Raw genomic sequence first — 27,189 nt, 5'->3', positions numbered from 1 at the left:
CTGATTGGTCTATTTAGATTTTCCAGTTCTTCTTGATTCAGTCTAGGAAGGTTGTATCTTTCTAAGTACTGGTCCATTTCTTCTAGGTGATTAAATTTGGTGTTATGTACTTTTTCATAGTATTCTTGTATGATGCTTTGTATTTCTGCAGTGTGTCATAATTTTTCCTCTTTCATCCCTGATTTTATTTGTGTCCTTTCTCTTTTTTCTTGAGTGAGTCTAGCAAGTGGTTTATCAATTTTATTAACCTTCTCAAAGAACCAGCTCTTTGTTGCATGTATTTTTTCTATTATTTTTGTTTTCAATTTCATTTAATTCTGCTCTAATTTTGATTATTTCTTTCCTTCTGCTGACTTTAGGCTTCATTTGTTCTTCCTTTTCTAGTTTTTAAAGATGAAGCATTAGGTTGTTTATTTGGGCTCATTCTTGTTTTTTGAGATAGGCTTTCCACTTTTGCCATGTCCCAAAAGTTTTGATATGTTGTAATATCATTATCATTCATTTCTATGTATCTCTTGATCTTTTTATCTCTTCACTGACCCAGTCATTCTTTAGTAGCATGTTGTTTAATTTCCATGTATTTGTGGTTCCTCAGTATCTTCACCTTTTTTTATTTTAAGTCTATTTTATCTGATATTAGTACCACTACTCCCACTTTTCTTTGAATGGCATTTGCTTGAAATATTATATTCCATCCTTTCACTCTGAGTCAATATTTGTCTTTGGAGCTGAGATGTATCTCCTGGAGGTAGCATGTGGTTGGGTTTTGTTTTTTAATCCAATCTGCAACTCTGTGCCTTTATATTGGTGAGCTGTCCATTTACATTTAGGGTGATTATTGAAATATGAAGTTTCCCTATAGCCATTTTATCTTTTGCTTTCTGGTAGCTCGGTGTTTCCATTGCTTACTTGTCCTTGTGTTTCTGTTTTTATATTTTGGTTCAGTTTTGTGGATTTTCCCTCTAGTCCTTCTTGTTTTGCATTACATACTTCAGTTCTGAATCTTTGGCGTATGGTTACCATTACAAATATGCAGAGGATATTTGTGTGTATACATACATACATACACATACACATACAGACATATATGTATGTGTATGTGTATGTAATGGTCCATTCTCTTTTGCGTGTGCCTTATCTCCATTTCCCTTTGCGAATTTGGATCTTTGAATCCTCCCCTTTTCTGTTATTGTTGTCTCAATTTGTACCTATGTATGCTGAACGTTTATTACTATCTTGCAATAGCAAATCTCTTCTCATTGTTTAAGCTTATAATGCCCTGATCTTAATAAGAGTTGCACTATTCTGCTTCTGTCTGCCTGCTAGTCAGTCGTCTTACTCATAGATAGGTATTTTTGTCATTTTGTTTTAGGTGAGCTGACCCCTTTTAGTATTTCCTGTAGTGCAGGCCTCATAGTGGAGAATTCCCTCAATTTTTGTATGTCTGGAAAGGTCTTTATTTCTCCTTATCTAAAGGAGAGCTTAGCTGGATACATTATTCTTGGATGGTACTTCCTTTCATTTAATAGTTTGAATGTTTGATTCCACTCCTTTCTCACTTGTAAGGTTTTTGCTGAGAAGTCTGATAATCTAATGTGTTTCCTTTATAGGTTACCATCTTCTTTTACCTGGCTGCCCTGAGAATTCTTTCTTCGTTATTGATTTTTGATAATTTTAATGTAATGTGTCTTGGAGAAGGCATTTTTGGGTTGAGATAACTGGGTGTTCTGTTGACTTCTTTAATTCCAAGCTCCAGTTTATTCCTTAGATTTGGAAATTTCTTGTCAACTATTTGCCTGAAAATGCTTTCTAATCCCTGTTCCTTTCCCCCCTCTTTGAGCATGTCCATTTTTTCTTATGTTTCCATTCCTTATGGTATCAGCTAGCTCTTGTATTTCTATTCCATTATTTTTCAAACTTTGGTTTCTTGCTTCTTCTGATTTATTTCTAGATTTCTGTTTTTGATATCACTGATCCTTTCCTCCATTTGGTTGACTCTATTTCCCAAGCTTGCTATTTCATTCTTCATCTCTTTTAGTGTGTTCTTCATCTCTAGTTCTATTTGGTTCTTTTTAAAGATTTCGATCTCCTTGCTAAAAAATTCTGCTCATCTAGTTGTTTTTTCAATTCCTGGAATTGTTGATATGAATTATTTTGGATCTCACTGAATTTTTTTAGAAGTATCATCCTGAATTCTCTGTCATTTAAGTTGCATATTTCTATGTCTTTAAGCTTATTTTCTGGAGATTTTTTTCTCTTTGTTTCTGAGATGCCTTATCACCTTGGTTGTTCATGGTGTTTAATGGACTATTTCTCCACATGGGCATTCATGGAAGTGTATTCTGCTTTTTAAATTTTTTCCAGAAAGATTTATATGAAGATTATATAAAGGTCTCTTTTAAACTTGTTGCTAGAGAGGCATTTTCCTTTTAGTTTCCAGTAGGTGGCGTCTAAGCCTCTTGGATCCCTGCTTTATATAAAGTCTTAATAATGCCTTTTTTTTTCTTATAAATATCAAACACACTCACTACCCTCAGTCTCAGTCCTTCTCAGAGTTATTAACAGTTTCAGTAGCATTTGCTCAGATTCCTTTGGGTCTCCATGGTGTCAGGTCTTAGAAGATATGAGGGGAGGTGCCCTCTGGTTTAGAGCATGGGGGTTGCGGCTCAGCCTCGCATTTTGCAACCACGACTGGTAATAATCAGTTGTTGCTTCTCTGCCATCCCCACTTCTCTGTGTTCTGTCCTGATCCCTGAGCACTGCCACTGCATGGAGCTCACAGCTCTTAGGCAGGACTGTTCATGAAAACTGCCACGCCTTCTCCCCTCCCCTTCTTCCTGCAGGGAGCTCCGACTGCAAGAGGCAGCTCCTTTGTTTCTCCTAGTGTACGGCCCGACTCCCACGGTTCTGACCTGTGGTAGCTTTTATTCTCAGGTCCCTTACTCAGACATTCCTGAGTGCAGGTTGGGTGTTTTTTGTTGAGTTTTGGATGTTCAGCTTATTATTGTTTCAAGGGGAGAGATCTGGGGACATTGCTCACCCTGCCATGCTTCTGACATCACTCCTCGTCCAGTCTTGAAAACATTTACTTGCATATATTCCTTTCCACATATTCTATTTGAGAAAATTAAAGAGAATTTATTTTTCCTTACCTAATTCTCCTGCCTTTCATCATTCTTTGAAATAGTTACCATCCTGTCAGTAGAGGTGTGGCCAAGAGAAGTGCACTTTATACTTGGCAGGGCAAATAAAAGGTTAAATGAAGCCCCAGTCATTAGTTTTCTAAGAAATAAGGATTGAGAAAAGAAAATCTGGAAACTTCTCTAATCCTGTTCACCTGCTTCTTAGTCAGTCTTGTTTCTTGTCTTATCTTTTTAAATCAAAGAACCACTCTGACAGTATGTCAACATATTTCAGTACAATACAATATAACGAGCATTTTTGAGGGCTCACCATGCACATGGAACTCTTCTAAATGCTCTGGGGATCACAATTATGAACAATACATACTTCTCCAAGTAATCATGTACATAAGTATGAGTCTTATTGCAACTGGAGGACATAAGGAGAATTCACGAGGGTATGTAGTTGAGTTTGACCTTAAAGAATGATCAATGTTTCAAAAGACAGAGAGATGGGATTAGGTTGAAACCTTAAGCCAAAGGCTTAAGAGTTTGTAAGGTGTTGAGCTACCAGGATGTCTATGGCAAGGAGGAGTTGCATGAGAATCATGGAGAAAGAGGTGTCTGAGATCCCATCCAGAAAAGCCCATGGTGCCTAGTGACCAGCAACTTTGTGGTGCATTTGGATGAAGACACTTGGGCTGCAGCAAATCTGATGGTTTTCTCCATTAACCTAGGCTGCCTAAGACCAAAATATAAATCTTAAAATTCAAATATTGATTGTTTCAAAAGTCAAAGCAGATGGTAGGATTCCCGGCAACAGAGAATTTAAATAGTTAAAATCTGCAATGCCAGCTTTATTTGACTACGCATTACTACCCAGTTTTAAAAAGAGGGTTGAATCAAATCAGTTCATTTCAACTTTTCGAGGGAGCAATGGCATCCTCTTTCATATAAAACATATAAACATTTTCATCTCAAAATGCATGTAAAATTGAAAAAAGGGAGGATGAACTGTTCTGTTTGAAGTACAAAAAGTCACTCTGGACTGTATAAATACCAATGGAATAGATAATTTTAAATGTTCTTTCCAGCTAGCTCCAAAATTCCATTTCTATGAACGGAAATTCTAAATGCGAATATCACCATGTTACCAATTTTAAATCACCCATAGCTTCACTCCTTCCCACAAAGAAAACACACAACAAACTGAAACCGACTTAAAGGAGTCTACAATGCAAATAATTAGAAATTGCTAAAAGGAGGAAATGAACATTTACTGATAATGTGCCACGTGCCAGCTACTGTGTTAGGTCTCTGTGAAAACCTAAAGTCCACTTAACTCTCCTGCTGCCTACTGTAGCATCTGGGCAATGTCTTTTACAAATGGAGCTTAGAAATTCAAAGGTCAGTGATACCTCATTGGGATCCAAATGCACTGGCCCCTGGAAATCTCATGGCTTAGTGAGGGTAAAGAGTTGGTTATGGAGATAAACAATAAACCTATTACGTGATAAATGTCATAATAGACTTATGTATAAGTACTATTATAAGATATACTTGTGATTTACTAGATTTCATCCCACAAAAGTCATTTCTATGAGATCAAATAAAGAATTTAAAATATCTGTACACCCAAATAAGAACTCTTACAGTTTATGGGAAAAAATTACAAATTTCAGGAATGCTAGAGATACCAGCCCTCCCCATAGAGGGCTTCCCCTTGTATTTATTACTGGACAACTTAAATGACTGCATAAAGTTCCATGATATATTTTAATTGCCAACTAGGAATTTTTCCTTCATATTAAATAGTCCTATAGTGCTCTATTAATGAAAATGTCCTAATTATAAATTTTATATTGGGGACTATATAGGTCCTATAACATACATACTATATTCTATTTTTAGATGTTTAAAATTATTTTTATTTTGAATAATTAAAATAATTAACTGCCAGAATAAAAACAAAATACAGTGAGAGGGAAGGAGAACTAAACTAGAGGAAACATTTCTTCTGACAATAAAAACTGAGTTACATATCATGGCATCAAAAAAAAAAAAAAAAAAATCCTCCCAACCTTGTCATAGCAAAGGAGAAGGAGCATTTGGAAGATCTGTAATTTTCTGTGAGTCATCTTCAATCATCCCTGTTAGGAAAAAAATGGACAGTGGAAAACAACAAAGTCCTGTTTCTTATACTCTAAATCATTGGAAGTCTACCTGCTTTATTTATTTTTCCCAGGTCTTGTTTCTTCAGTAAAATGGCCTGGTCACCTTTCACTACTGAGACTTTGATGCCAATAGTTCCTACCATTGTCTTTTAAATAAATTGCTAGCATCCATATCCAAATATGGGAGTCATTTCTCTTTTCCTATTTATGTTGATTACTTCCTTCCAGATAGAGAACCTGCATGAGCCAAAAGTGAAGCAAGCTCCCAAGGAAAAGCTGCTTTTCCACCTCTCTTAAGGGATGAGTACCATGAACATTTCACAAGGAAAAGAGACAAGCTCAACTTGTCTCAAAATGTTCAGAAGAACAATTTAAAAATTAAATATCCCTGAACTCTTATTTATATTTAGAGATGTAAAAATTATAAATTAATATTTACTATACAGTTCTTTTCCCTTACATAATTTAATCCTCATAATTACCAAATAGGTATAAATGTCATCCCCATTGTACAGATGAGGCTGTGACACACAAAGAGTTCTAGAACTTTCCCTGGGTCATCAAGCTAACACATGGCAGAGCCAGCGACTCATAGGATTATAATTCAAGCCATCACAGGACCCTGACTTGTGCCCTGATGATGAATATGGCAATTATTTAACTGAACAGTACTTAAAAAATTTATGGTCTTTTATTATAATTTTACAGAGTAAGAACACTTCCAGATATTTCCATATGTTCAATTTTTTTTTGCTAGTATTTTATTTTAGCTTTCAACATGTATCTAGGTTATCTAAAGAGTATTTTTTAAATAATTTAGAAAAGAAAAATAAGCCAAACTAAGAACAAGGAAGAAAAGACTTCTCCAAAAACATTTATTTAGTAGACAAAGAATATGGCATCTGATTTATATACCTACCACATGTCAACTAAAACTTCCACAGAAAACCTATTTTAAGGCATGCAAATTTAATATATTATGAAAGTCAGTATGCAAAGCATTTTAAAGTGCTTTTTACTAATGCATGTAACAAAATATACTGATTATGCAAGTACATTTAATTGGATATAATTAAAATAATGAGATTTAAATACTGATGATTTTAAAAAGAAAAAATAGAAGTTGGAATTAGCCATGAGATGCATTCAAAATGTTAATGAAACCTGCAATGTTGTTTCTAGTTTAGTATACAATACTTCTACTTTGAAAAAGTGCAACCACTGGCCACTTTGGCTTAGTTCTAAACATATAGTTTAAAAAGGTATTCACTCAGTGACATAAATGATTTCATTAGATAATATAATACTTTACACGTAGATAACAACTTTTTTACAAATAACTTAAGAGCCACATAACAACCACTATTTTCTCCAAAGGAAGGCATCAAAATGACTAAAAAGAAGGTAAATTTTCCACAGGAAGAATTGTGCTTGGTTATATGGACACAATCTCAAAACCTTTCACCAATGTCATTTTGACCTGAAGATATCAAATTTAGGTATTTTCTCAACTCTGATAGCTTCAAAATGGCTGAAGGAGACAAATAACACATGAAAGAACAAGTCTACAGCTGTTCATATTCATTTTCCTTGATTTAAGATTTCAAAGGAGTTTACTGTCTCCAATGTCACTAAAGAAGAGATCGTAGAAGCAAAATTCAATAGGGTAGAAACCTGAAACTTCTATTAAATTTTACTTCTGGCCTCTGTCTAGCTCACTAGTAATAATATAGAAAAGGTGATGTAAGAATAACTTTGACTAAATTACCTTGACACTAAAGTTTAGTTTTGTAGAATGGGTATGTTTCAATTTTCCATTTTACATAAATAGTAAAAAAAAAAAAAAAGCTCTGAGATCCACATGGACCTAAACCTCCTAAAATGTCTTAGAAAAATATCCAGTATGACCAATTAACTCTGGTAATTAAAATAAAAGTAAAAAGGTCACATTACCATTTACTAAAGAGGCAACTGAGACAGAATTTAAGTGTCTGGCCCAAAGGCATACAACTAAGGACAGAGCGAAAGGATGAAACAAAAGCTGTGGAATGAGCATCATAAATAGATTGAATTCTAGGTTAAAATCATTAAACTCTATTCGTGCTTCAAATTTAGACTGTCACAAAGGATCAGTTAAAATATATAAGGACTAGGGATGCTTTTAGGAGTCTCTCTTTTTTTAAGAATTCACCTTATTAGATTTCAAATGCAAGTAGTACTCCAAATAGTTAAGGGCTCAAAATGTGAAATCTTCTGGTAATAATATGCCATAGGCTCTGTAGGCTAAGAATCCGGACCTCTCCAAATAACACATGATGCGCACCACCAGCTTTCATAGTGTTTTCATCCCCTATATTGAAAAAGCACTGATTGAGCTGAGTGAAAAGAGGAAAAATGTCAATTCTCTAAAGGCATTAACGTTACAAAATCTCTTGCAGAATTCATCCAGATAAGGACAAAATCAGGAAAAAGGAATTAATGAAAATCAGCAATATTCAGTAAACTAAATACAATTCCTGTCAAAAATTATAATAGTCCAAAGTGATCTAGTGTGATTAGCAGCATCAGATATAGTGAAATGGATTTCTATTTCAAGATGCAGTTGGTTCTTTTCCAAGAGCTTTGGTTCACAGTGTTCCTCCCGTGTACCAGATGTCTGTCCCCAGGCTCCGAAACACCTAACTACCCACACAGGGGAGCTGCTGGCTTCCCACGGCCATGATGATGCAGTACAGATGAGACCACAAAAGAATTCTTTAAAATCTGTTATCGAATCACTTAACCTGAGGTCAAACAATGAGACACAGGTACACTAAAATGAAAACTGCAACTAATACTAAGACATAAGCAAGTCATAACACAGGGTTTATTTGTAAAAAGCAAGGGAGGGGATTTTCTTTTGTGTGTTGACACCGAAAGAAATATGAGAGAATTCCATTACTGTATTGTTAGAAATACTATATGTTAGTACAGTAAATATTCCTTTTGCTCTACATGCAAAATTTAATGTGTCTGGATAACTGCTGGTCAGGTTATAAAGTTCTGAAGGCATCTTACCCATAGGTGCAGGGTTCAGAATGATATAATTTTTAGATGTTAAAAAAAAGGCCTAGGTATAGACCAAAATAATAAATACAGAAGAAGTAAAGTTATTTCTTAGATCTGATTTTTCAAAAAAAAGTATGAGTGTTGTCACATTTGAGATGTAAAATACTAAAACAAAAAGATTTGGGTAAAAATCTTCCTGTAACTCTCAAATCTTTATCTCTCGAGAGGGTAAAGACAGAAACAGGAACATCTCAGAAAGAAAGACTTTTCCTTCATGGAACTATAATGGTAACACTTTTATGGGAAGCCCCTAAGAAAGGTGCAGAAGGCTTAGCACTTTCATCTTGTACCAAGATTCAAATCAAATATCCCCACTATATATGTATCTATGTGTAGTTAGATAGAAAAATAACAATATTTACAAGTATGGCCACATGGCATGGTGGTGCAGAGCACAGGTTCTAGATTTAGACCACAAGTTTGAATCCTGGCTTTAAGAGTTAGTAGGACTGCAATCACTGGCAAATTCCTTAACCTTTCTGGACTTCAGTTTCCTCAATGGTAAAACAGGCAATAATTATGATTACCATACTTGTTTCAAGGATTAATTGAGCTAAAACAAAGTGTTTAGATCAATGTCGGTATACAGTAAGTGCTTAGTAAATGTTAGCATTATACTTTATGTTAATTCTCATTGAATTCTTATGACACACCTGTAAGACAGGTATTACCATTCTCATCTCATATGTGAGGTGAGTTAGGTAATTTTGCCCAAAGTGCCACAGAGGTAAAAACAGGATTTGACACTGGATCTGTCCAGTTCTAAGCCTATGCACTTACTTCTACATTATACTTGACATGTTCCCCATAGATCTTGCTCTTATGTCATCAAAACATTTATCAAGATGTATTTATTGATCTTTCACCCCAGGGTAAATTATATGAGAACAGAGGCTATGTCTTGTTTATTCATTTCAGTTCATTAGTCTACTCCTGCCCATTCATCTGGATCTCAGAGCTTTTGTGCCTGGCATTGTTAGGTGCTGGGATACTATGCTGGGTAGACAGAAAGGGTTCCTGTCCTCGTGGAAGTCAAAGTCTACCCCAAAAGACAGGTGATCAAGTAAATATATAATTATAAACTGGTATCGTTGTAATGAAGGAAAAGAGCACATTATAAAAGAGCATCTGAAACTCATTTAGTTGAGGGAAATCAAAGAAGGCCTCTCTGAAGAAGGGACACAAGCTACGATGAGAAAGCTGAGTAGGAGTTGGTAAGGCAAAGAAATGGGGGTATAAACCACTTGTGCATAGAAACCTAGGAAGAGACCTTACCTGGTATGTGAGGAAAGGAAAGACTATATGGCTGGAAAGGAGCCAGTGTGGCTGACAAATGGTGAGCACAGGGCAGAATGGTATGAGAAGAGATGGGAGAGGTGAGAGACCAGAGCGCATAGGAGAATCAAGGATTTGGGAGTTTACCTTCGTTTGGTACAATGGTAATTTCAGTTGCTTTTTTTAGAAAGATCACTCTAGCTGCAATGTGGAGGCTAGATCAGAAAAGGACAAGAAAGAATCTGGTAAGTCCACTGGGAGGCTCTAACAGTAGATCAAGGAAAATGTGATGTTGGTGGTTTGGGACTAAGACAGTAGCAATGATGGTAAGAAGTGTACAGATTCAAGGTATATTGACTCCTCCATTCCTAATAATAATAGGAATTCAATGATTCAAGGTATATTGACTCCTCCATTCCTAATAATAATAGGAATTCAATAATTTGTTGACTTCCTGAATGAGTGATTCTTTAGTCAGCTGTTATTGTTCCAAGGCAACCCACTAACCCACAGATATATGATCTCCCTCTGAGCAGTATAACCATCCAATGGATATGAGAGACACAGGAAGATGTTGAAGAAAGTATTATTAAATTCATAAACCAGCTGGCAGACTCCACTTAGGAAAACCTCTTGATGTGTGAACATATCTTTGGAAAATAAAATGCCTTTTCCACTCTGACAATGGAAAATTTCAGAAGCCAGATATCTTTCTGTGTGACTTTTCAAGCTTGTGAGAGAAATGTAATATTTCAAATAGCCTGAAGTTATGCTGTTAGATACATAGTAAAACACTAAGAGTAGTGAAAGAAAGCCGTTTTATTTAAGAAAAAGGAAAAAGAGCCATAGTTAGAAAGACAATCTATATTTGTTATTCTACTTTCTTCCTTGTAAAAACACGGTCTCTATTATTACTTCCTAAAACAGCAAAATATTTTAATTATCTATTAGCAATAAATTCAAATGCAGAGAGCACAGGTTCTAGATTTAGACCACAAGTTTGAATCCTGGCTTTAAGAGTTAGTAGGACTGCAATCACTGGCAAATTCCTTAACCTTTCTGGACTTCAGTTTCCTCAATGGTAAAACAGGCAATAATTATGATTACCATACTTGTTTCAAGGATTAATTGAGCTAAAACAAAGTGTTTAGATCAATGTCGGTATACAGTAAGTGCTTAGTAAATGTTAGCATTATACTTTATGTTAATTCTCATTGAATTCTTATGACACACCTGTAAGACAGGTATTACCATTCTCATCTCATATGTGAGGTGAGTTAGGTAATTTTGCCCAAAGTGCCACAGAGGTAAAAACAGGATTTGACACTGGATCTGTCCAGTTCTAAGCCTATGCACTTACTTCTACGTTATACTTGACATGTTCCCCATAGATCTTGCTCTTATGTCATCAAAACATTTATCAAGATGTATTTATTGATCTTTCACCCCAGGGTAAATTATATGAGAACAGAGGCTATGTCTTGTTTATTCATTTCAGTTCATTAGTCTACTCCTGCCCATTCATCTGGATCTCAGAGCTTTTGTGCCTGGCATTGTTAGGTGCTGGGATACTATGCTGGGTAGACAGAAAGGGTTCCTGTCCTCGTGGAAGTCAAAGTCTACCCCAAAAGACAGGTGATCAAGTAAATATATAATTATAAACTGGTATCGTTGTAATGAAGGAAAAGAGCACATTATAAAAGAGCATCTGAAACTCATTTAGTTGAGGGAAATCAAAGAAGGCCTCTCTGAAGAAGGGACACAAGCTACGATGAGAAAGCTGAGTAGGAGTTGGTAAGGCAAAGAAATAGGGGTATAAACCACTTGTGCATAGAAACCTAGGAAGAGACCTTACCTGGTATGTGAGGAAAGGAAAGACTATATGGCTGGAAAGGAGCCAGTGTGGCTGACAAATGGTGAGCACAGGGCAGAATGGTATGAGAAGAGATGGGAGAGGTGAGAGACCAGAGCGCATAGGAGAATCAAGGATTTGGGAGTTTACCTTCGTTTGGTACAATGGTAATTTCAGTTGCTTTTCTTAGAAAGATCACTCTAGCTGCAATGTGGAGGCTAGATCAGAAAAGGACAAGAAAGAATCTGGTAAGTCCACTGGGAGGCTCTAACAGTAGATCAAGGAAAATGTGATGTTGGTGGTTTGGGACTAAGACAGTAGCAATGATGGTAAGAAGTGTACAGATTCAAGGTATATTGACTCCTCCATTCCTAATAATAATAGGAATTCAATGATTCAAGGTATATTGACTCCTCCATTCCTAATAATAATAGGAATTCAATAATTTGTTGACTTCCTGAATGAGTGATTCTTTAGTCAGCTGTTATTGGTTCCAAGGCAACCACTAACCCACAGATATATGATCTCCCTCTGAGCAGTATAACCATCCAATGGATATGAGAGACACAGGAAGATGTTGAAGAAAGTATTATTAAATTCATAAACCAGCTGGCAGACTCCACTTAGGAAAACCTCTTGATGTGTGAACATATCTTTGGAAAATAAAATGCCTTTTCCACTCTGACAATGGAAAATTTCAGAAGCCAGATATCTTTCTGTGTGACTTTTCAAGCTTGTGAGAGAAATGTAATATTTCAAATAGCCTGAAGTTATGCTGTTAGATACATAGTAAAACACTAAGAGTAGTGAAAGAAAGCCGTTTTATTTAAGAAAAAGGAAAAAGAGCCATAGTTAGAAAGACAATCTATATTTGTTATTCTACTTTCTTCCTTGTAAAAACACGGTCTCTATTATTACTTCCTAAAACAGCAAAATATTTTAATTATCTATTAGCAATAAATTCAAATGCAGAGTTAATATATTTTCTTATAATCTGATAAATTCACATGTCAGGACAGAGAATGTCTTTTGTCTATAAAATATAATTTTGACTTTTTGTCTAAAGATATTTATCTTGCTAAAACTATAAAACTAAAACCATTTGGAAAATCCAAATGTTTGTCCATGTGGATATGAGAACAAGAGAAGCTATGATTACAGTTAACTGAATTCAAAATCTAACCATTAATTCCATCACTCCTGAAAATACTTTCCCATCCTTAGATAGGCCAACAGCATCAATAGCAGGGTAACAAAGGAGTAGTCAGGCTTACTTATAACAGCTGCTCTCTTGCTAAGATTAAGTTAAACCTAAGATATCTATCAATTTCTCAGTAATTAAAGCTTTAATTATCATTAAATTAGTTAAAACAGTATATTGCTTAGGCTAGAGTGAAAAGCTCAGTGTCTGGGGGCACAAATAAAGCTTAATTTTGCATAGAAAAAGAATGCTCATCAGCAAAAGGTTCAGCCAAGCGTCTTACACAGCTTTGATCAAAAGGCAACCCACTGGCACCCCCATCACTGCTTCTGAAGAATCTCAAGGTATAAGTGGTAGAGATCAGGAGACTAAGAGAGGCTGAACTGGATTTCTATGTAAGGAACTTAACAAGCTTAAAAATAAAATATAATTCGCCTTCCTCCATTTGGTACGAAACCATTTCCCTTACATTGAAAATAAAGTTTTATATAGTACTCTCTGTACATTTGAATGTCTTTAGAGTCTTGAAAATGCATTTTCTGCAGAACCAGAAAAAGATACACGACAGCATCAAATAATATTTTGGTCCTATTACTATAAGGACTATTTTAAAGAATCTTGGTGACCAAGGCTGCCAATAATAGGAAATCTTAGAAGTTTGCTGGTTTAAAGTTGAACAAAACAAAGGTATAAATTGTTCCCTTTATGCTTTATTGCTCAAGAAAACAAGATAGTACATTATTAAAATTTATGTTTTACCAACATATGTACAAATTGTTAATATTCTAGTTCAAATACACAGATAAATGAATAAATTTAAATAATATAACAAATTTATGTTATTCCCATTTTATGAATGAAGCTCTTCCTTTCTTTTAGTTTATATCATTGTAACTAGTACAAAATTACTTTCATTGATAGGGAAAGTCATTTATGTCAGCAGGGAAAATAAGAATATAAGCTTAACCCTGCCTGGACAGCTATTAATTACAAAGAAAAATTAGAAAATAGCATACCTTAATGTAATGTTGTAGCGAAAGTATATATATTTGTTAATTAAATCTTAAACAATATTCAATTATCTATGAGTATAAAAATCAAATGTCTCCATTCTCAGAATCATCTCAGACAACAAATAGTATAACTGAGTAAAAGTTGTATATTCTCATTATTGCTAATCAATCTGTTCATTTAAAACAAATATATTCTAAGCCATCTATATAAACAGAAAGGACCAATATTTCTAAACTAAACAACATTAAAATGAGGTATTTCAACCAATTTTAAACCAAATATAGTTTTGAATAGCAGATAGTACAAAACATAACATCACCCCTCATTTGAACCAATATCTCAAAGTTTTGGATTATTTATTTCTTTAAGCTATGGGCTGTTTACTGCAAAATTCACAACCCTTTGATATTTTCTTAAACAGATGAAATTTGCTTCCTTCCTGTAGACTACAGTGATATCTAAGAAATACGATTAAATTAGTTTAATTACTTCATGTCAAATTGGTAAGTCATTGCTCTTTAATGCAAAAACTGCCACTCATAATTAATAATGTTCATATTGCTTCAATTGATCAAACGTATAATTCACATAAACCATTGAAAGAAGTTATATATATCTTACAGCAATTCAGTGGAGAAGTCTTGTCCCAGGGGTACGTAAATCTGAAGTACAAGAAACCTCTGGATCAGTCCAACTAGAATGAGAGGGGGAAAATATGCATTCATATGTCCAAACCATTTATATGTGCATATAAAAAAAGACAATCACATACCATTGACAAGCTTAAGCTGTTAGCATTTCAAAAATATACAGAACTGTAATAGCACTACCATGAGTTATAACCTCATTATAAAAGCAAAAAATTGATGAAAATCAAATCAAACTCTAACAATAAATGTTGCCTTTTAAAATCCCATCTGTGGGCTTGGTAAAATTTTTATAAAAATTTAAAAAATTTTTTATTTACTATTTTTATTAGGTTGTGAGAAAATGTACACATAGAACTGCATTCAATAGAGACACATAAAATTGAACTACTGATTCCCATCAAGGAGGCCATAAAAGCATGTGGCAATTCTTTTTATTCACTGACAGTTTTAACTATACTAAACAACTTAATAAAAAAAACTCAACAGATCAAGAAAAACAATTCTAATTATAACAACTACAACTGAAGGTTTCATGAGCCATATCTAGTTTATATGGTTTTAAGTACGGTGTCCACATTGAGACGGATGGAGGAACATATTTTCATTTATACTACCTTTTGCTAATTTAACACACTTTCAATTAAGTTAATGCTCACATATTAAGAACTAATAATTTTTATTCTCCATCACCAGTTTCATCTGGATTAAAAATATTTGGAGAAAAACCAATCCCTATGGCACTTTTGATAGGTGAAGTCTACAAATGCTTCAAAAATAGATTTTGTATTACTTCTTCAGACCCATTTACTTAATCCCTTTCCTCCAAGGTTTTAGAATTTTGCTTGATCTCTCAATTATGATGTTCTTAATAGATGTTTTAGTATCATTTCCTCCCAAAACATGCTTTTTTCAGAAACTTTTTTCCTGACATAGGACTTTGGGTAGGAAATGGAGATGTCCTGATTTATCTATGAACCTCTCCTATAATTATAATAGTAGAAGCCAACACATGGATAAAAGAAAGCAACTGGTCTAAAATGCATGTTATTTTCGATTTATTCCAACTTAGCAAGTTTAATAAATTTAAGTATTTTAAAGTAATAATACATGTTTGAATAGTCTACATGAAGACCTTCTGATTTATAATTTCTTTGGTAAACTTTCACAACATTCTTGAATGAGTTAAACAGCTCCTATATTATACCTGAAATTTAGATTCTAAACAATAAACATATTTGATCAAATATGCTTAATATTTTTAAATAAAACATACAAGAATAACTTTTGCTTGAAGCACTAAGCTTATAAACTGCTCCAGAGAGCAATATAATGAAAATAGAGAATAACAGGCTCTGACCTTAGAAAAGTCTCTAGGAATCAGATTCTACCACATTTATGGAAAAAGCCAGTGAGTCAATCAGGGTCTTGTACTACAAAACCAAAGTAAGGTACCAAAATGAGGCCAACTTAAATAAACCATTGCTAATCTCTCTCTTGCATCTTTCATTAATTGGTCCCATAGTATTTTTCCATTATACAATGACCTCTGTAAATAGAGCCGAGAGAGCACTAGGATAAATAAAATCAGTTAACAAAAGGTCCCTAATTTATGTCACAAATCTCACTGAATCAGTACTGTTCTGTTTGAACACAGAGAGCTACATATATAGGGCATTTCTGTATGAACATTTTTAGATATGAAAGACATTTGCCCTCAAAAAAGAAACCTTTATAATTTAACCTTCTCACATAAAGAAGCCCTGGTTTCCAAAAGGCTTCATTTCTAAGATTAAAAGAAGTATGACAATACCATATGGTGATAACCTGACAAAGAAAAAAGTACTTTAATAACTTTTGACATACACTGATCCTGTGTGTCAGAAAAGCTAAATAAACTCTATAGAAATATTTTTCCAGTGGCCTAGCCAATTTAAACTGACTCTTCATGTCTACATTATATTTAAAATCACTGTAAGTACTGCTGAATGTGGAACTACTGTTAGCCAAAAAATGCCCACTGAATTCATAAAATTCATAAATGGTATTTTTACTGAAATATGCAGGTTTCTGCAGTTTTATAATCTGGTTTTTCTGCCTGAGACAAACTACCTTTATTTTTAAGGGGTCTGATCCTTTTTATTTTTTGAATATTTTAAAACACGTTTAACTGGTAAAACACCATTAGATGTTTAAACAGTAGTTTTACAGTTATTTCATTACAGAAAATGATAGTTGTACACCCCACGTACATTGTACAAGTGTTATATTTTCCAAAGAGTTGGGACTAGATCACAATATAGTCATCATTTACAAGTGTCCTGATAAATCATGACTGAAGTTATTTCCTGGTTCTTATTGCAGCCCTGGCACAAAGAGCACACTACAGTTCACCTTTTCCACCACAACACAGGAGACAGGAAATGGTTATGCCTTCATTATGGGTTATTCTAAATCCCTTGGGCAAAGGCCTTTTGGGCCCTTTGACTTCTCATGTGTAAACTGGGTTCATAATTTAGATGTGCAACTCACAGGATTATTCATATAGATTAGAGTAAATCTATTATTCAATAAAGATTTACTGAGCATCTACTACATGCAAGATTCAGTGCTGAAGTTTTTACAGTGAGTAAGACAAACATGGTCTCTACTCTCTTGGACTTTATATTCTAGTTCCATGAAGAAGGCAGCCAGGGTGCTATGAAAGCAGATAATCTTACATCCTTGGAGGGAAGAGGATGATGAGTGAAGGTTTTCTTGAAGAAAAAACATTGGGATTCAGCTGGTAAGAATAGGCAAGGGTTGACTGAGCAAGGAAGATGGGAGTAGGAGAGAGGAACAAATTTTACAGGGAGAGGGAATACTCCATCATGTGGTGAAGAAGGCCATAGCAGATTAGGTGAATTTAAAGGCCTAAAGGGCAGGTAGGAGAGACAGAAGGGGAAAAGCAGCAGGAGGTAAGTCTGGCAAATAACTAGAAACTCAATCATCTGGGGCCTTGAAGGCCATGTAAAGATTATAGATTATCCTAAAATCAATGAGAAGCCACTCATATATTCATTAATTTATTCAACAAAAATTTACTGGGTGTCGACTATATGGTAGGCACTGTTCTAGGTGAACAAAATAGACTAAATTTCTGTGGTAATGGAACTTATTTTCTGGTGATGGTGAGAAAAACAATTAAAAAAAACATACATAATGAATAAATGGTGATATGAACTATTAGAAAAAGAAGAATATGGCAAAAGGGAACAAAAGTGTGGAAAGGATCTAAAGCACAGGTCGCCATGGGCCCTCGTTGAAAAGATGGCATTTTAGTAAAGGCCTGAAGGGGAGAATGTGAACCATGTAGCTGTTTGGGAAAAACGAGCTCTAGATAGAGGGTATAGCTTGTGCACAGATGCTAAGATGATACAGTACCAGACTGTGTTTAAAAACAGCAAGAAGAGCTGTATGATTGCAGCACAGTGAATAAAGGAAAGAGTAATAGAAGATAAGGTCAGAAAGTTAAGAGGGCATCAGATACTGCTGAGTCCTAGAGATCATTGGTTTTCACTCAGACAGCAATGGAGCATTTTCAGCAGAGTAGTGCCTTACATTTAAAAATATTGCTCTAGCCTCTAAATTGACAATGGGAGGCAAGTCAGAAACAGGGGAGCCGGTTAAAAGACTACTGCAACATTCCAAGCATGAGATATGGTGGCTTGGACCAGAGTGGTAGCAATGGAAGTGGTGAAAAGTAGTAGTCAGAATCTAATTTAAATATAGAACCAACAAGATCTTCTGATAGATAAAATAAAAAGGAAAATCACACTGATTTAAGAGTTTTTGATTTGAGCAATTGCAGACAAATTGCTAACAACTGAGATGGAGCTGTCTGCAGGAGGAGGAGGAATTTCTAGGCTAAAGCTGTCAAAGTTGAAATGTCAAGTAAGCAACTGAAAATACAAGTCTGGAGTTTGGGAGAGAAGTCTGAGTTGGACATATAAGCTAGAGTATGACAGAGATGGTATTTAAAGCCAAGAGACTAGAGCTGATAACCAAGAGAGTAAACATAGACAGAGGTCAAGAACGAAGTTGAGCTGAGGAGAACAGGAAGAACTATGAAAGGAAACTAAGAAAGAAAATCAGTGAAATAGAAAGAAAACTAGGAGTGTGGGCATCCTGGAAGATGAATGAAGAAATATCAAGGAGGAGAGTGTTAACCTTGTGAAATGCTGAAATGTCAAGCAAGATGAGGGCAGAGAACTGGCCACTGAATTTGGGAATACAGAGATGACTAGTGACTTTGACAATAGCACTATCAGTAGAGTGGTTAGGTCGAAGCTGAAGTGGGGGAAGGGGGAGACCTGGGGGTAACCTCATAAAGATGACCTCATCCTCTAGAGCTGAAACTTAGATCAACATAAGGCTTCAGGGATACTGATCCTGAGAGACATATAATTGGATTCAGATATCACAGACAGAGAAAAAAATGACTTCAAAGATAAGCCTCAAACAGAAAGTCCCAAAGCATACCATCTAAACGATTGATGTTTACATGCAACAGAGCTGCTTTTCATACAAGCAACTCTGTATATCACGTTCCAGGCATGGATTTATTTATTTATCTGGCTAATGATTTACTCAAGTCTCACTATCAAGGCTAGCTGGTTATAATTAGAAATTATAACCTAAATTATTATAGTTTCTTAATGTGGCAAATTGAGCAAATTTATTAAACACCAACTATATACAATACACTAAGTTAGGGGTACAATAGATGATGCAAGATTCCTGCATGAGAGAAATGCACAATCTAATAATCAATATCACTTTCCTTTATTTGATAAGATGCTGAGTAAACAAACAAAAAAAACCTTTGACATATTAAGAGATGCTCAAATGTAATTCAGAAATATTACTATTTAAAGTGATAAATTTAAATAAATTACTACTTAATTTCATTACTAAACTTCTTCATAGGTTTCTAATATACTAGGAAACACATATGGGGTACCTAATGTCAAGTTTGCATAAATAAAGTGGATGTTTATTCTTAAAATAGAAATATAAAATGGGAACTGGACTAACTTTAGAAATGTTAATTGAAAGCCAATTCTCTATTCAAGGCATGCCATTAATTTAAATTTAACCAGAACAACTTCACATAGGTCATTTTATACATGCAAAAATAACTATAAAGTTCTGTTATCAAAAATTACAAATAATTAATCTTAAAGGCGCTAGTATCAGGTAGACTATATTAACTGTTTCATTTGTTACAGTGCTGCACATGCTACAGAGAGCTAGATTAATTTTTAATTACGGGGCATTGTACAAGAAATACATTAAAGGATTATTCTGTTTCTTCCAATTAAAACTATCATCTTTCCGTTTAAAAAGCAATTATAAGACATTAATTATTTCTTATTTCTTAAAAAAAAAATCTTAGATGAAAGTAGAAAAGGGGAGCTTGTCTTTAGTCAATGAGCCTTTCGTAGAGGAGAAATATTTTTCAGAGAGAACTGAGAAAGGTTACTAGAAGTGATTTGATTTTGTCAATGACATGATCATGTACTTAGATGCTGAGGACATTACATGGACTTACAGTCCAAGAAAAGAAAAAAAAAAAAAGAACGCCAGTTTAGAAAAAATCATGATTCTGCAAATAAAATGTATCTATCTTACAAAGGCAATATCCTTAAAAAACATGAACCATGTCTCCTGTAAGAAGAATAACCTACAGTTTCAGACATGTTTCCCTGGGTCACCTTTGTTCACTTCATTTATAGATATACATTTTTGTGGAAATGAAAAAAACTCTTCTATTAAAAAAAAACCCAAAAACTAGGAACTATGAGGAAATCATGATTTTATAATTGTAGCAAATTAATAAAAAATTATTTTAACAATGATTATTCCTTTTCTTTGAGGTTCTGTTTTTCATTTTATTTTAGAAAGAAATACTGGCAGACCATTTTAAAATTAATCATCTTCCATCTATAATTTTTATGCTTTGGTTTATATCTCAGAAATCTAAAATATCCATGTAGTAGCTTGAAATAGTAGATAAAGCTCAGATCCTTTGGAAGTTTAGGAAATTGAATTAAAATGAGAAAATCAGGTACCAAGAACAGGCCTTTTTATAGTACCTGTTACTCAGGTAGTATTCAATAATTGTTCTCAGTGAAGAAATAAGTAAATAATGAATGTAAAAAATAACTAGCTATTTATATTTTGCTAAATTGCCTAAAATCTGTAGTTAAAGCATATGACAAAGTCGATAAAAAATATGATTAAAATTTTTGAAAAATTATATTTCTTAAATTATGTGGATTTACTCAAAGCCTTATTTGGTGGCAGAGCCTTGATATTTAACCCCAGTTCTGCCAATAACTGGGCTTTTGATCCTAAATTTAGATGATTTCTCAGGGTTCCTTTTGCTTTAAAATGGTGATCCTAATTGCTGAAGTAAATAAGAATTGAAATCTACTCTTTGGGCTTTTGTTAGAACATATATTAATATTTATGTTTATTAGATATTAATATTTCTAAAGGTATGTATGTTGATATGTCACTGAATAACGCCTTCTTTAGTATTTTACATAATTTTTTCTCTAATTAATTTCATAAAATTAATTAATTTTATGAAATTTAGGAACTCCTAAATTAATTAATTTCATAAAATTTAGGAACCCCTGAGTTTACTTTAAAGCTCACTCTTAACTACCTGATTTCTTGATAAGGAAGCAATCTCAGTATGCTCATTTATAAAAGAGCTCTTGTGAGGATTAAAGAGTTAATAAATGTGAAATTCTGAGAAAGTCATAGGCACAAAGGAAGTGCTCAATAAATACCATTACTATTATAATTAATAGCTATTAAATAATTTTCTAAATCTTCATTAAAATACTGCTAGATTTCTAGTAAACAGTAAAGCAGAATATATATTTTTTAAAAAGTCTGGCATAAAGTTCCTTTCTAAATTAAAAAAAAAAAATCCTATCACTTCATGTCAACAATGCCAGTAAAAAGTCAAACTAAAGCCTGTGTATGAGACTTAAAAGTATAGTTTTAAGTATCAAATGTTAAGATTCAATATTAAAAATCTTACTTACGGATTTGTTTATTCTCCTTTGGTAACTGAATTTTGTTTGTTTGGCTGCTGCCTTCCAGGACAAACACAAAACTTTTAACTTCTTTATCAAACTCCTATAGAACAATAATGAAAACAGTGGTAAGTGAAGCATATTTTATTTGTTTCTTATTATAAAATTAGAGCTGCAAACCCATAGGAAAAAAGTCCCAGATTCAAATGACTTAAAAGGAGGCTCAGGCCTTGATGGTATTCTTAATCCTGAGACTTACTTGCTGGGAACTGGAATAAAGAACCCACGCTAAGGCACTTGGCAAATACTCTATAATGTCAAGACACTTCCTTCAAAGAATAAGAAGTTCTCCAAGTCTAGGGATTCCCAAGTTACTAATTTACAGTTTTCAGAGTTTATTTCCCCTTCCTCTCCTTTAATCTATGTATTTCTGTCTAATATCATAGGCTGAACATCTCTCCCTCGATAGTACAATAAATCATCTAACTTAGGTTGTATCGGTTTGGAAATTCCTTGGTTTCTGGCCATGGCTCATACAGAATTAATCATTGCCTTACTGAATAGTGCTCTAACTTGAAGCTCTATATCATTTACTTAAAAACAGTACAAACAAAAGTGATACAATTAAGGTAACCTAAAAAAGTAAGGTCAGAAAAACAGAAACAAAACAAAATGGAGCAAACCTGGATATCCCTCTAACACATGAGTGTCCAATTTCCATGAGTCAAAAAGGTAATGTAAATGGTTACTTTTGTTTTTATCTTAGAGCAAATTCCAAATCTTTGAGTATAAAGACCCCTTTTACATTAAAATATTTCACAGATCCTCCCACTCTTGCTTTTTATATGTTGAGAAATGCATTTAATGGCTAAGAATTAAGTAACATTTGAATTTGTTATTATATTCATCACAATAGCATCTCTCACATAATTGAAATGAACATACACACACTGAGTGTATTATTTATTCCATCTATACACAAATTAAAACCTTTCAACAGCTTACCAAAATCTTCAACATGGTCCATAAGCTCCTGTGTAGTCTGGTCCCTACCCAGTTTTTCAAACCTCATCTCCTGCTTTGTACTCTCCCTTCTCTCTGCACCCTAGCCTTAGCCTTCTTGCAGTTTCTTAAAAATTCTAAGCTCTCTTCTGACACAAAGACTTTGTACATGCTTTTCCCTTTGCCTGAAATGCTCTTCTCCCCACCAGCCCCATCCAGTGCCTAGTTAGCACTTAGAGATCAAATGTCATTTCCTCCAGGAAGCCTTTCTCCATGTTTCAGTTTTATCATCTATAAAATGGGCATGAAGGCTATTGTATAGATTACATAACACATGTAATATACTTAATTCTACGCTTGACAAACAGTAAGTACTCAATGAAAAGTAGTTTTTAAAAGTTATCCATAAAACAAGGTCCCTAAAAAGGCATTTTCTCTCAACTGTACAGGAGAGAAGAGGAAAAGATAGGGGTGGATATAGGAGTGACAGTGAGCTGAGGTAGTTTCTACCTGATGGCATTGGTATTCCCCGTGAAACGGGGCTTGAAGTCTTCTGGTGAGTGAGTGAGGAGGGTCTGTCTGATACAGGTGGGGCAAGGGGTAGGAAGTTGGTGGTTGAAAACCTCAAGATAATGGAGAATTATTTTAGATACCACGAGAACATAGGTTGAATTTAAAGTATTAGCAATCTGAGAAGCTATAGATGTTTTCTCCAAAGGTACTGAGATGCCCAGATACAGGCACATAAAAGATAACTAGAGATTCAAGAAGGGTTGGCATTTGTTAGGCTGGCATGGTGAAACAACAAGGAGCAAGGACATTCAAGGTCTTGACCAGGAAGTAACTGAAATTATGGGCTATGGATTCTGGGCTAGAGAGAAGTGAAGACAGAGAAAATAGACAAATAAATAAATCTAAACACAGGGGAAACTAGAATGGCCAATGGACTAAGGGTCTTAATTAGGTTGAAGAACAAATGTATTGAGTGACTGGACAAGCAGCCTTAAGAACTAAAGATGGGGTGGGAGAGGGATGTCTCAATGTCTCACTTAGTAATTTCAGAGGCTCTACAGTTTGTAGTGATAAAGTACAGGGTGTGACGGGGGAATGGGTGCTAGAGTAAAAGAGGTCATCAGAGATGAAGAAATCAAGAAACTGAGAAGCCAAGAGTATGGAGAGATTTTCCTCATAGATCCTTAAGCCATTTAAGATAGCAGCAGGACTTGGTATACAGAGAAAGGCTATGAACCACATGCTAAAGTCTTAAACAAGTGAGGAGTGGTGTCTGGGAGGACTGCAGCCACCAATGTCATGAAAGGATGTGGGAGTGAATGAACAGGAAAACCAGTTCTGAAATCTGATCAAGCCCTTTTTGTTAGAATCGTCACTCTCATTTCTTTCCAGGATTTAGGTGGCTCTAATTTCTAACACTTACTTTCCAAATCACCGATGGACTGCCAAGAATCTTCCATTTTGCTCCAGGATTTTTTCCCTGAGCACTAAAGATTTCAACAAATGCACCTCCCTAGAAAATGAAAAAATGAAATATTTAAATTAAAGTGAAAGACAATGCTGAGGAGAAAATACTACCCACCACATAATATATAACCACTGTTCCAGGCATCTGTCAGTTTCTGGGAGGAAACATTATCCCTGTTATTGCTCTTACTTTATACCTTGATTATATCTAAGCCACAGCAGTTCTGATTTGGGTCACCTTGATTGATGATTTAAGGAATTTTTTCAATGCATGATAAACATTAAATTGTGCCACACAAACATTAGTCTCTCAATGTGAAGTTCGTTTATCTCATATATGTAGATCATGCTTATAAAACATTCTATTTAATCCAGACTATATTCTGATAATTATCTCTGGCTACAAGCTTTTTAATCATACTGACCCAAGCTCCAATACCAGCTTTGGCATTTATTAACTATCTGACCTTGGAGTTACTTAACGTCTTGATTCTTCATCTGTAAAATGGGTTGTTGAATTACACAAGATAGTAAACATAAAACATCAAGCACAATACCTTGCAAATATCAAGAGATCAATATGGCCAGTAATGATTATTTTTTAAAAAGGGCAAATAGTTTAATACTGGTCAAAAAAATGTTTGAGAGGGAGTGAAGGGGACAATGATTCTTGTTTTGAGCATTCCTAAGAGATTTTTTTTATATATTTAATATAAATTAATTTGAAGATCTATGAAATCTGTGCAAGAAAAACCGAGAATCATATCTACAGATATGCTATGTGTTCCCTATTATAACCCTGAGGAGAACATGGAGGAACATACTTACGTAAAAACACTAATGCATAAGCTTTCATTATAAAGGAAAGTAATTAAATAAGATGATTATATCTGAGGAAGAATTTTTTGCAATAAATTGAGAATCTGAAATAAAAACTAAATATGGTTTTTCTTTTATGGTCTGTTTGAATTATAACCAGCACATGAGCAAATCTGATTTTGTAAAGAATTTCCAGGTTTTAATTTTTCTCAATAATATAAAGATACTTTTGCTTCTGAGTTTTAACACATAATCACTAAAAGTTAAGATATTTCATTTCCTCCTCCTTAGGTAGTATTATGTGCAAACTGTGTATGGGACAGAATTATAACTGCTAGGGTGAGATCATATTTCACTATGAATTTTAAATTTAAGGCAGTTTTTTTTGTTTGTTTGTTTTTTTAAGAAAAATCCTTATACCTGGTGAGATAGAAAACTGGCCCTCCCCTTTTCCTTCTGCTTTCTCCTGTTTTCGAAGTTTCCCACAGTAGGCGCATGCTTTTTTAAAACAATATATATTATCTATACTGAGAGAAACACTCTAAAATTGTTCTAACAATTGAAATAGAAGAAAGAAGTGCAGAATACTCTCAGGGAACTCAGGAGAAGTCAGGTAGTGTTTCGTGGTGAAAAGGCAGAAGCAACAGAGTTGGAGACGAACGGGGGACTGCACAGGGACAGCACAGGGATGGCACAGAGATGAATTGTTCATCCTAACAGAACTAGGGATGCAAAACTGATTGTAACTTAAGGTAGAGGTGGGGAGGGCGGTGGGCAGGAGACTAGGATAAAGGAAACGTAAGGAAATGACCAGCGAGGTGAGGAAAGCAAGTCATGCATGAAGACACTCTAGGATACGTAAGGTGACTGAGGAAGACCCAGAATCCGTTTCCTCCTATGATCTTTGGATCTATGTAACTGCGGGAAGCAGTTACATAGATAAATAAACTAGCCTCATCTATAGGGATTGATTCACTAGATCTGGGGTGAGAGTCAAGAAATCTGCATTTTTTTACGAGTACCCCCAAGTGATCCTAATATACTCCAGTGTTGGAGAATCGCTGACGCCCCAGTTTTGGGGGAAAAAAAATAGCATATAGTCAAAGAGCTTTTTTTTCTTTCTTGGTTTAACCCATTCATGCATTCACTCTCTTCTACATACATAGCTTCTGACATATCAGTGTACCTCGGCAGTGAGTACCCAAGGCGCTTGCTAAAACTTGATTTATGGGCCCTGCCCTTAAGATTCTGATTCAGGAGTCTGGGGTTTAAGATCTGCATTTCAATTAGAATCTCAGGCAATCCATACGCCTTCAGAAGCACTGGGTTGGAGACTGAAGAAAGTAAAATCATCTGCCCAGACGTTAGTTTCTTTCACTTTTCTTTTTTTGGGGCAAGACCACTCGACCATTAATTCCCTCTTATCCCGAATAAAAGATCGTATTATGGGGTTATGGGGGAAGCTTTGTCCTCACCCCGAACACGAGCTACGTTACCCAGGAGAAGAAAGCTATAGACAGGTTGGAGAGCCGTTTCGGGTTACCTGGTACTCATTTTTGAACATTCCCGCAGGGGGCCCGGGGCTTAGGGGGCACGGAGTACAGGGCTTCCAGCGAGTAGAGTGACCCTGACGGCTGGAAATCGGCGGGCAGGAATCTAAGGGCCCCACCGGCAGGGAAGGGCTTCGTGCTCGGTCAGGCTCTTCTCAGCCCCAGGTCAACTCCACCTCGGGAGCCCGACCCGCAACATCTCGGCTCTGCCTCCAGGGTGCCCGAGAGTGGGAGGGCGCAGCTGCCTGGGCGGGCTCCAGGCGGACTCTGGAGAATGATTGTGAGCGAACCCTACGTGACAGGGTGCCCAGCCGCGGTGGCACCTACAACCGCCCGCTCGCCCAGGAAAGGCGAGCGTGCTCCCGCTGCCGCACGGCCCTGCACCGCCCCAGAATCCGTTCGGAAAAGGGCGGGGCTGAGCGGCGACAACATTCCGGCTGCGCCCATTGGCTCTCACGAGGCGCCAACGGGCACGTGAGGCTACGTGGTGACGTCGCGTTACTCAGGCAACTTAGGGAGTCTCCGAGAGACAGTGGACCGCCCAATCTGTGACGCGCGCTCTCCTATGACGCGCGCTCTCCTTAGGCCTGACCTGTGTCAGCGAAAAAGCTTAAACTTTGCCTGGTTTAAGAGTTACCACAGGTGCTGGACCCTTCTAAAAAACCTGTCACCTCAACTTGTTCTCTCTTCGTTGTAAATACTGACAACTGGTAGGTTGCTGAAGGAATGAGTCATGGAATTGTGTGGGCTTTGGTTAGAAGGTTCCCATACTTGGCTTCTTTGAGGCCGTAATAGGGTCTGTGAGGCCCTTGCATTGTTTTAGAAGGCCCAAGGAAGTGGGAGTATTTATTC

General features: G+C 35.5%; 1 protein-coding gene across 8 annotated transcripts in view; it reads right to left on the bottom strand.

Annotated features, from left to right (window-relative positions):
• CUNH3orf67 (chromosome unknown C3orf67 homolog) overlaps nucleotides 1–26,733 on the bottom strand; it is a 211,036-nt gene extending 184,303 nt beyond the window's left edge. For all 8 annotated transcript variants that reach the window (XM_025050713.1, XM_006917500.3, XM_025050714.1 and 5 more), the window contains exons 1-4: nucleotides 26,331–26,733; nucleotides 23,925–24,014; nucleotides 21,497–21,590; nucleotides 14,368–14,440 (exon numbers count right to left, since the gene is read on the bottom strand). In XM_025050713.1, the coding sequence (XP_024906481.1) occupies nucleotides 14,368–14,440; nucleotides 21,497–21,590; nucleotides 23,925–24,014; nucleotides 26,331–26,351 (278 nt within the window). In that variant the 5' untranslated portion in view covers nucleotides 26,352–26,733. The remainder of the gene's footprint in view (nucleotides 1–14,367; nucleotides 14,441–21,496; nucleotides 21,591–23,924; nucleotides 24,015–26,330) is intronic.
• Nucleotides 26,734–27,189: the final 456 nt, after the last annotated feature.

Source organism: Pteropus alecto, unplaced genomic scaffold (genome assembly GCF_000325575.1).
Source record: "Pteropus alecto unplaced genomic scaffold, ASM32557v1 scaffold75, whole genome shotgun sequence".
NCBI classification, from domain to species: Eukaryota; Metazoa; Chordata; class Mammalia; order Chiroptera; family Pteropodidae; genus Pteropus; species Pteropus alecto.
Note: the sequence above shows the minus strand (reverse complement) of the source record. Positions and strands in the feature narration are given on the sequence as shown.